The following is an 11,728-nucleotide window of genomic DNA, read 5'->3' as shown; positions in this document are numbered from 1 at the left end:
GTGCTTTAATTTACTGTTGTGATATTAAACCCAGTGTCAGTTGATTGGTTGGATTAAATGCGAGCAACAAATTACTGAAAGCTAGAAAATTAACCTTTTAAGTGTAGCCACATGTTTTTTTTATGAAGGGCAACTGAACCACCCTATCATCATTTTTGGAAATCTGGGTCGATATTTCTCATGCGTTTGGCATTTTAGGATTTGCGCTTTTCCTCCCTTATGGCAGAACAGTCCTTCCCACACAATTCAGAACTATTTAATTGGAAGGTTTAAGGCATTTATTGTATTTTCTGTACTGCAGAATTACCTAAATTCAATCATATTATTTACTCTGAAGACCTTAGTCTTCATAGTGATCTCACGTGTAGTCAATTATTCAAACATCTTTAGGGAGGGCCCTGTTTACTATTGCCTTTCCATCTGGCATACAGCAACAGACCAAACCTGTCACAGAAATTGTTCTCACAAATAATTTGATATGGGACTACCATCTTCTACCACAGATCGATGCATCTAATGACCGAATCTTTATGAAGGAAAATTGCAAGAAACATATCCATGATAACGTCTTGACTAAGGTTCACTTTATTTTGATTAAATTAAAATCTACAAATTTAAGACCGAATCCTCATCAATTTATATGTACATGTTAAAATATGTCCTTAGACCTGCATCTTTATGCATTAAGTGTACAGACCGGGAATGTCCTGAACATTGTGTTGTAAACAACGCAGACGTTTCCCATGCTAGCATAACCACGCTTTAGTGGAACAACGACTGCCTTTTTATGTGCCTTAACCACACATGTGCCAAACTACGCATATGCGTGGTTAAGGCACAGAAATGGGTAGAGTGGATCGGGTGAGGACTTGGTGAGGTAAGTGGGCCTGGGACTGGGGCAGGGGTAGGGGTACATTTAGGGGTCGGAGTGGATTAGGGTGGGTGGGGGGTTGGGCTTTTTTTTTAGGGGCGTGGTGCGGAGGTTGGGTATTTCGTTTTTTAGGGCTTAGGGTTGGGGTGTCGGGCTACTTTATTTTTTAGGAACGGGGTGTGAGTTTTGTTATTTTCATTTAGCGCTTAGGGTGGGAGGCGGGCAAGTTTATCTTTAAAGGGGTGGGGGAAGGTTTAAGGAAGGGTGGAAGGGGGAAGGAGAGAAGAGGAGGAAGGATCTGGAGAGGACGCGGTGAGGTAAGTGGGGTTGGAGGAGGGGTGGGGAGTAGTTTTTAGGGGTGGGGTAGATTAAGGATTTGGGGTGAGTGGGGGATTAGGATGTTTTTTAGGGGCGGGGTGGGTATTTTGTTTTTAGGGTTTAGGGTGAGGGGTCGGGCAAATTTATTTTTTAGGAGCAAGTGTTGGGGGTTTGGTTATTTTTATTTAGGGTGGGGGTGGGTAGTTTATTTTTAAAGGGGTAGGGGAAGGTTTAAGGAAGGGTGGGAGGATGGAGGAGAGGATTGGGAGACGATGCAGTGAGGTAAGTGGGGTTGCGGCAGGGGTGGGGGGTAGTTTTTAGGGGTGGGGGTGAATTTAGGGCCTAGTGTGGGGCAGGGGTGGGGGTCACGGTAGTTTTTTTTTTAGGGTTCAGGGTTGAAATCTAAGACTCCTCCCAAAGCACATCAGTAGATGCAGGTGGCAACTGAGTCCTACACCTATCAGAGGGTGGTTTTTCAGCGTCCTTGTTTCAAATGAATTTGCAGCACCACTTACTGAAATTCTGAGTGCTTACTTCATCTGTTTTCTAGGGTGTTTGCTCCATTGTGTGATGTTTCTAGAACTGTATTTGGTGTTGCTTTGAGCATGATATTTTTCTGAGGATAATTTTTTTTGGTTTCTTTGGTTAGGAATTTTTGGTACTATGTTTAGGATTTCCCAGTAAACGAAAAACAACAATTAAAACCAAACGGTTAGAAGCATTTGACAAACTGCAGGACGCTCAAAAACTAAACTAGGCACCCAGCTGCGGACAAACATTCACCACAGTCAGGTTTGAGAAATCTGTAACAAGTTTAAAAATATAAACAAACAGGAAAAACGTCTGGGTTGTGGTCTCTCCGGTAGCACTAAAGACACTGCCTGAATGTATCTTTGCATGACGAGTTTACTGTACGCATAATAAAACTCATTGCAACACTTAATACATCAGTTTTTTAAAGAACGTGATCAAGTATCGTTGTTAACACTGGCATTACTTATCATTATAAGGGCAAAAAACTATTTGAGTAAGAAATGGCTTTCATTGGTAACCAGACGAATTTAAATTTACTCAGTACTTCAAAAAGTAGCAAAACGACCAACTTTTAATTCAAAATATCAAGGAATTTCATTTCTATGCTAGCTTTTACATTTGTACACAATTTTCTTGACTGTAAGTACAAACTATGCTCATTTAACAGACTCCAAAATACAAAACATGTAACTCGAATCTTACTTAAGGTAGTGAAACACATATAAAATTAGTTTTGAAGCCAGCATGTCTCACGTTTTAATTCGACATAAAATATAAACAGAATATCACATCACAGATTATGTTTGTTAGCCTGTAATGGAACTCGGCTACCTTGGCTAGTATTGACTTATAGAGCGATTTTCAAAAGCCTTTCTCTGCTCGGTAAAGGGTCAAACAGGCATACTGCGGTCCGACTGTAGTAGGTTCTTTATCTCCGGTGAGAGAGATATTGGAATAATGTGATGGGTGCCGGTTTGAGGGAATAAGTGCTTTATTTAAACTCAATGAAGATTGATTTTTATCTTTTCTCTATTTTCACAGAGTAACTTCCTGTTAGGGTCGTTCAAATCCTTGTTCTCCCGTCCAGGGTTCTTGTCGCGGTCCCACTGGGATATGGTCCTAATCTGGAAGAGGTCCGGTCTTTCCAGTAGGGAGGTTGCCCAGGTTCCCCAAAATAAAAAGGAGAACGGAAAAACAGGTAAGTGGATAGGTAAAGTAAGAACTATATAGGGTTAGCAGGGGACGTGAGGGTAGGTACACGTGAGGGTTGTGTTGGGATAATTTTCACTCCAATGGTGAGCGTCGCCTTCCCGTGAACTGTTTAGTTTCTCTCTCCTGTTGTGTTTTCTCTCTTTCTCCCTCTCTCCTCTTTTTCCTGGGTTTCCCCGTGAGGTTAGGGAGGAGTACGGTTAATGGGGTTCTTTTGTATTATAGGGTTTCCCCTTCCTTGCAGGATCTCCCCCCTATCCTCCCCTTATTCCTTCCTAGTTCCCTCGTTCCCTTTAACCACTCTGGTAGGAATCCCCAGTCTCGGTACGAACGTACCTGTAGGGGCCACGCCCCTCCAGGGACGTGGCCGGCTGCTCCGCGGTCTCCCGACTTCACTTCGGTGGGGGCGGGAGGCGCCCTCTGGTTTCTCTCCTTCTCCCGCGTTCTGGTTCTCGCGTCGGACTTAGTTTCGTCGGTCCTCGTCTCCTGGTTTCCGTCTTCTCTGCTCCGCGTTTCTCTCGTCTCTCTGCGCTCTTCCGGGTCTCGTCCGTCGTTCTTCTCTCGTCTGGACAAGACGCCTTCTGCGTCTGACGTCACGCCTCCGGGGCTCTCTCGAGTGCCCCGGGGGTATGCCCTTATGGCCCCTGTGGCCGTACTTGGACGGCGTCGATGGACGTCCGGCTACACCGACTTTTAATTAAAACTGAAGCCGTTGTGGAGAATGTGTGCTGCTCGCATAAAAATTGGGAAGTCAAAAAGGGAACTTGGCCTACATATGTTGGGATGCCTGAAAGTGAAAATACATTTGGTAGGTCTTCTGAAGCTCTGAGCTATTGCTTTGTTTGTGTTTTTGTTTTTCCTAAGTTATATTATCAATATCAAGTTATCCTATGAAGAAATGTGTTCTTAGAATGTTAATTTCAACTGAGACAACATCAAAACGTTCATAAAAATCATCCCACCTGAACCTCAAAAGTCCAAACAAATTACAATTTTCATTGAAAAAAAGCATAGCTCTGAATACAAGTACTATAAAGGCATAACAAATTAACACATATTTGTATTCTATTTATTTCAAAGAAATCAAAGATTTTTTCACACAGCATATTTTATCTACACATTATACACATTATGTTGACTTTATTTAATTATTTTAACCCACTATTGATTGTCTCAGGCATATTTAACTTCAGAAGAGTTTTTCAAATACAAAGGTTAAACCAATGACCCTCGCACTTGCATGCTGAACAGCTTGTGGCTACTATGGACTCCTTTGTGACATATAGCAACAAGCATTTGCAATAAAACGGGTCTCGCATTTGCTCGAGTTAGAGCTATTCTCCTATCCGGACTTTTCTTGCCACATAAACTAATAACAAGTAAAACAGTTTCACATAAGCGAGCCCATGGCCCCAAAGAAGCGTGACGGAGACACACAAAAGGAAACTGAAGTTCCCTCGCAGTAAAACATATCGGCAAAAGTGCAATTGTCCATGTAACTGGCAAAAGTGCAATAAACCATGTAACTGGCAAAAGTGCAATTAGCCATGTAACAGGCTTGATGTCATGCAAAGCGCACGACTACTGCCCAGCGAGATCGCGCTGTCTGCAAAATAAAGAGAAAAAGTAGTGCAAAAACCATACGGAAAACATGGAGCCTCATATGTTTTCAGTAGTTGGTTGGTGTGCTCGAGGAGGGCTAAACACTGGAAAGGGCATGAAATGTGCATGCCTTTCACTAATGAAATGAAAGGAATTGTAAAAGGCAAGCCCACGAAAAAACCAAACTGATAGGCCTGACATCTGCGTGGTTATAAGCCCGTAAGAGAGATAACAACAGGGACAGAGCGCTCGACTCTTAAAATGAGGCACATTGGAATGCTTAAATTAATCTGAATCACTGGTAATTATTGGCGGCCCCTACATGCCATTGTTTCTTAGTTTATTTGAACCATTGCAGAAGGGGAGCCAAGCAAATGTAAATCTGCCTTGATTCTTCTCCAATAGCAGCTGAGTAGCCTGAACTGCTAGATCATGCATGTTCTTGCTCCTGCTCCAGTAGCAACAGCACAGTCTGAAATACAATATAATGTACACTCTGAATGGGAACTCCAGGAAACAGACTGGTTTCAACCTTGTTGGTCAGCATCAGTGAGGTGCAGCTTGAGCGTCTTCTGCACAGCTAACAAGTGGCTGATAGCTGGGTAGACCCACAACACTTATAAGCACTCACATATAAAGAAAATTGGTGGTGGATGGAAATGCTGTCAGCAATCTGACTACTGGAAATTACTCCTGGGGGCATTCCATGCCACTGTTTTGTATTGCCTTGCAGAGGGGACGTGGCCTAGCAGTTTAAGCTGTACTGTTCCTTTTGCTAAGTATCCAAGACTGATTTGCATATGGCTATTCTTTGTCAGTAATGGCAAAGTGAGCAAAAAAGGTTGATTGGAATGAGACAGTGATTGAGATTAAATGTAATTCTCCCTTCATCAGTTGTTGTATGTTTATTTATTTAACCCTTTTACACTGAGGACTCATAGCACTGAGAGGATACACACAATACAACACATCTCCATACAGAAGTTAACTATAAAAAAAGAACTAAATGATAGTCCTTCGTATACATCAAAATGGAACATACATCATATTTGCCAGGCTATACTAGTGTGATGAAGTTAAAAAATGCACTTCAACATACACATTTGTCTAACTAGCAGAAATGCAGCTCAGTGCCAGATTGTCATAGAAGTGTGCATATAAACGTTCACAGCCCCAATAGGCAATTTATTTTGCAGTGCGCACAGTACAAATTGTTTGCCTCAATTCCCATGTGGCCACTGTGATAAAATACAAACAACTAGAAAATAGAGACATTCTAATTTCAACTATTTATCTATGTATTACATTTTAGGGTTTCCATGATCAAATTTCACAGCAGCATGTCCCACATGTAAATGTTTAATCTTGAGAACAATTTCGTAAATATATCTAATTATGGGCACCTGCAGTCTTTCAAATAACTTGTATCTATTTATCACTTAAATTAACAATGAATATAGCAGATCAAAAACGTCTTTACGTGTAAGAACTATAGGGCATTATACCTTAATCACTGAACAAGAAAGAAGGATGCTTGGAATCCTAATATTTAGCATTAAGTTTACACAAAGGAATACAATTCAGCACGTGATTTAGCTCGTTTCTTCTTCACAATAGTTTGAGGAATGGAAATCTTGCTCTGGTACCAAAATTCTACAATTACGATATTTGAGGTAGGTCCACTTTGGAGGATTTGCTCAGTTTGGCTGACTCTCATCAGAAACTATGCAAATGGACAGATAGCGACATATCATTGCTGCAAAAATCTACCACCCCATGTTGTCTAGTCTCAGAAGACTACCTCTGTATATTTAGTTTTTGGTGTCTATATCTCAACTTTGATGCATGCTAACCTTTGTGCCAGCTTCCTGGTTAGGTTCTGCATGTGAATGGCGAGACTTGTGGAACGCTTGATGGAACAAGCAGGACAATGAGATCCTCTGTGGGACCCAAAGCAAGAAGGAGGTGGTAACGCGCACACCCACATTCAAGGTGGACATTTTGTTGTGCATTTAGCCCTGATTTTTAAACATTTTCTAGCTGGTCGTTTGAAATTTTGCAGGAAATTTCGTCGTTCAGGCTTTAAAGGTGTACCCTTGCAGACTAGTGTTCAGGGGAACAGTTTGGTGGTTCGTGAATTGGTGTAGGTAAATTGATCGTTTATAGCAAGACTGTGAATGAGTACAAGTGGTTTAAGTGGGTGTGTCATTGGGTAATGGGTGCGCTGCTGACTGAGTTTTTGAAATGTGTGAGGGCAAGAGGAGAAAGGTGGCAGGTGTGTGGCTGAGCCAAATAATTAAAGTGATGTGCTTTTGTACGATATGATGGATGAGGATGTGATAGTACGGTCATAGAGGTGTGGCACAGTGATGGAGTGGATGTGTAACGGAGTGGCTGAATGTCTCAGTTGTTGTGACTGGAGTTTTAAATAGGAATGAACATGAAGAGATGCAATAATACCTAGTTTGAAAGACCGATCTGTTGTCAGTGAGGTTAGGGGAACGAAAGAGTATTTGGCACTCGGATGTAGCATTCTATTTAACATTCTTTTAGGCAAGTCTCAAATAAAAAGTATAAAACCCTGCAAGTCCACTCCCCTCGGTTGTTTGTCAGAATATCAAGTTATAAATATTGTGCTACAAAAATACTGTAGCCAAAAGTTCGACTATCATAGTACCATGCGGGTTAAAGACGTGTAGGTGAGCATACATGTACTATCCTTAACTCCACATCTATCCAATGTAGATGTTTACTGGGTGAGGTGAATACGTCTATTAGGAGTTTGTAAAGGAAAAGTGAGGAATAACATGGAGAATACTTTTTATCCCACCAAATTCCATGTGTTGGATTCTTCCTGTACATTCGCCATATATAAAATTCAGCAGATTATAATCTGCCAAAATTTGTCAGTGCTAAATTGTGGAGTTGTGGTGTTGACCACAAAAGTCGAAATTCCGATGTCTGCAGAAACAGTAGTCTGGTCAGGCATTTTAATTTTGCATCACACAGATAATTATGGCCTCGGAGTATTTCATAAAAAGCCCCTCATGTTGAGTACATTGGTGAGGAAAGTTCATTTAAGGTTTCCACCATCATCTTGGCGATAACTGGGACACTGATTATTGAATTGGATCAGCATAACTCTGGGACAAGATCCGTGTAGATGTAATGGATCCAAGCCCTTACTCCTGACTTTGTTTTTTCGTTTATAGGCTGTCACATGGTATGCAATTTAAGAGATGGTGTTCACTTTACAGCATCTACTATAGTGTGGAAGTTCACACGTTCAGTATTTTTGGGAAAAAAACTGAGAGTTTAGACACCACATTATACATTTTAGATTCCAAAGCCTTTTGTAAATACCTCTCCATTTAAAAACAGAACCCAGTAGAGTAGAAGGGTAAAGGGTGTTCTGCAACGTCAAGAGGAATTACAAAAGCTGTACATTATAATGTTTTGATCAATCCACAAATCCCTATAAGTCGGTGGGTCAGTCGTTTATGATTACTTTAGGTTAAACTGGCAACAGCTGGAACAGGAGTTAGGCTAAACTGGCAGACAAGCTTTTGAATTCGGAGCCTTTGACCGAACACCCCCTGCAGCATCACTCGAGTCTACTATTACAACCCAGCTGTACCTGCCCACTAGCTGAATGTTAGTTAAAAAAAAACAGTTAACATCGGAGAGTGCCATTTCGAACACGCTTAGTGATGTGGGCAGTTCTTAAAAAAAATCACCTAACTTATTTTAATACTACAAAGACATTTTTGGTACATACATACAGATCAAAGCAACGTTGCTGATTATTTTTGGCAATGTGTGGCCTTTTTTTCCTTTTGATACCGACGCAGACATCTTTTCAGGGCTTCAGATGCCTCCATTGTGATAATCAACCAGGTATTCATTTCAACACAGTTGATTCGTGATCTCTGTTTTAGTCTACAAAGGGAAAAGACATCTAGGAAGAAAGCAACCTAAATCCTTGTTATTACGAATCTCCACAAATACACAGTCCACTACCAGTAACTATCAGTGCATTTATTCGAGTGCAGCACTAGAACGGGCACAGCAGCTGGAGCGCCTCAAAGAATACATTATTGCCCTGAGTGAACTTCTCTTTTCGTCCTTAGTTGACCGCACCCCAGTGTTCTTCGCCAGAGACTCAACAGGCTTTAAATGCTCTTCTATTTGTATTTCAAGGTGCTTTTGAATAGCTAAGCCAAGAACCTCGGGATCTACAGAAGCACCATATACTTCCCATGTCATCCCTTCGTCGTCCCATCGGACTTCGTGGACTGGGGTCGGAGAACCCTGAAAGTCTAACTTTAAACTAACTTCTGGAAACACATGAGAGTGACTGCCTCCAAGAGGACTTGGGCTCGTTGCTGCAGACTTGGTTTCCAAAAGTGCGGCAGTTTGTACCTCAGCATCTTTATATTCATTAGTGGGTTTTAGTACCATGGTACAGCTGTCTAAAGTGGTCATAGTCCCTGTGTCTCTTGTCTTAGCACTCATCTCACCATTAGATGCATCAGTAGATGTGTTTGCTAGCAAGCCAGTTCTGTTGTGTTCAGTGCTACTGGCATCCATCCTTTCTTTGCAAAGAAGTGGCGACTCTTCCCCTGAAGTATTGCCAAGTGTCATAAGCCGTTTGGCATCCAACCCTGATTCACTGACAGAGCACGCTAGCTTCGGAAACGTCACCATATCAGACACAGGCAAAGGAAGACAATAAGATGCAGTGAGTTGTTCTCTTCCAGAATGGTTAACCGAGCCCGCTTCTAATCTAGGGGAAGGCTTACTGGCTGGTATAGGCATTGAATGACAGTAGGCCGCTACTGTATCGTTTACCTTCATGCACAGCTCATTCCTGTTGTGGCAGTGCACCGCACAGCTGTCGCGCACTGTCACTACTGGAGCAAAGTGCATAGTGCAGGAATTATTATTGCAAGCAGTGCCACACAGACTGCTGGTGGATTGACTATTCATTACCTTTTTATCTGGGCAAACATTTTCAGGATCGTGTAGCCTGATGGCACTGTGGTGATATGTCCCGGGAGAGGTATAAACTGTTATATTATGCTGAATAGCATCACTGGCAAAACTGACTGGAGAGGAATTTTGTTCTCTTGACAATGTTAGCAAATCAGTTCGATTCTGAGTAGCTTGACTGCATGCCAGATCATACCCGGTGGGGCTTTGAAAGGACTGCTCTGTTGCTGACATATCATACAAGTTGCTTGTTGGGCAAAAGTCTGAGTACGTGGCACTAGTTCTATGATGTGGAACTGCAATCTGTTCGCTGCAGCCGTACAAGAATTCAGAATGACTTTTCTGAACCAGCATCCCCAATGCTTCCATTGGGTCTGTGCTCCGGGTCTTGCATATCATTGTTTCTTCTTGCCCTGCCGACGAGGAGACATTCTCAGTGGTGTTACTTCTGATGTGAATCCTTAGGCCATTCCCATCCCATGGAGTCCCAGACTGGTCCACAGTGAGAAAGTGATTCACAGATTTAGCCTCGGGGTGCATATTTGTTCCAGATAACTGCACATATGGGACTTGGGTTCCATATAACTTGTGAACAGTCTCATTGTTCCCATAAGACCAGAGCGAATCCTGTGAGCATGGCACCAAACTTTCAGGTATTCTTGTCTGACAAACAATACCGCTGAGACTTTTACGGAGCTCCTGTTTGATGATTTGTGATGAATCAAAACCATATTGTCCACAATTCAGCAAATTGGAAGAGCTCTTTGAGAGAGGATGACAGCTGTGCTTTGAACTCATGTGGCAAACGCAATTCATTGGTTCTTGATAGGAATGAGCTGAAAGCCTGTGATTGTTGCTTGCCATGACAGGTACCAGGATCTGCAAACAGAAAATAACAATCAATATCTGAATAAAAATAAGAACCTATTTTAAATAAGGTTAGAAATTATGGACAATGATAGGCCAACGATATTCATTGAAAAAAGTTGACAGAGTAAAATTAGAATTCTGAATTAGAGGCACAAAATTAATGAACAACAGCCAGATAGAGGAGCTATACCGTATTGCCCCCCTGTGAACATGCATTGCTGATGGGACTATATTTGCAAAGACATTTGGGACTTTTTGCTATATCACCTGCTTGTAAAGGTAAAACCTATGTCTGTTTCATTCCACCGATCATTTTGGAAAGGTTGGTCAAGGACACTGTTTAGCAACTGTCATGCAGACAAACGTATGAGCTGAAATCTGTGGCACAGATTTACTAGTGTTCTTGAATTCTGACATACGGAAAGGTTTTCTTAGAAATATGCACCCCACTCAGTACTTCTGAATAAAATTGTAAAACTAACATATGCAAAGTGTGGTACTGTTTTAACTTGAACACCCACAAATACTCCGATTTCCGTGCAATTCGTCATTACTGTGCCTGACTATAAGAATATTGCATCTTTTTGCCAGTTACAAGTTGAAATCTGTCACAAATAGTTTAAAATTTCATGCCTAAGAATGTTATTTTATTTTCTATTCAAAAAACAAATCAACTTCTATTATGATATGTCTTTTGTATGTGTTTAATGTAGTTCACATTTGACATTAAGAGGATCATGTATATGTGAATCTATATTGTTAATTGTTCATATCTTAAAATTCCCCTTCATAATAAATAAGTACATAAATAAATACATATAATTTGGAAAAAAAATGTAAAATTTCAAGTAATAAGTTTTGTTAAGTTTACATTTACTAAGCAATACAAATGATAAATTCTAATAAATACACTGCAGTGTGTAATTTGTCTTGCGCTGCTCTAAAAAATAGCAGATATCTGCTTACAATTATACAAACACAAGTTTACCTTTAATAAAAGCTAAAGGTTGAAATCTTCAAACGTTTGCAGCAAACACCCCACCTTAGAGGAATTTGGATTTTTGAAAATTTGTATTATTTGCAAAAGGTGCGCTAATTTTGCAAAAAGACAGGCTACTCATCAAAGTAAAATGGAAAGAAACGGTCAAAAGTAGGACATAGTCGAAAAGACTTTCTCGCAAACAAAGGTTCTGTTATCATTAACGGCAATTTGTTTACCTAATCTGTGGGAAAAACCTCAAATCAGGATTTATTGTTGCTCAATGAAACAATGATAATTTAGAAATTAGGATAACGCGATGTTCTGGTAATTGTTACACAAGTTCAGAATTG

The 11,728-nt window shown here is 40.9% G+C and overlaps 1 protein-coding gene across 2 annotated transcripts in view; it reads right to left on the bottom strand.

Moving 5' to 3' along the window:
* Positions 1-2,273: 2,273 nt before the first annotated feature.
* GPRIN2 (G protein regulated inducer of neurite outgrowth 2) overlaps positions 2,274-11,728 on the bottom strand; it is a 174,967-nt gene continuing 165,512 nt past the window's right edge. For both annotated transcript variants that reach the window (XM_069240703.1, XM_069240702.1), the window contains one exon: positions 2,274-10,405. In XM_069240703.1, the coding sequence (XP_069096804.1) occupies positions 8,573-10,390 (1,818 nt within the window). In that variant the 5' untranslated portion in view covers positions 10,391-10,405 and the 3' untranslated portion in view covers positions 2,274-8,572. The remainder of the gene's footprint in view (positions 10,406-11,728) is intronic.

Source organism: Pleurodeles waltl, chromosome 6, assembly GCF_031143425.1.
Source record: "Pleurodeles waltl isolate 20211129_DDA chromosome 6, aPleWal1.hap1.20221129, whole genome shotgun sequence".
In the NCBI taxonomy this organism is placed as follows: domain Eukaryota; kingdom Metazoa; phylum Chordata; class Amphibia; order Caudata; family Salamandridae; genus Pleurodeles; species Pleurodeles waltl.
Note: the sequence above shows the minus strand (reverse complement) of the source record. Positions and strands in the feature narration are given on the sequence as shown.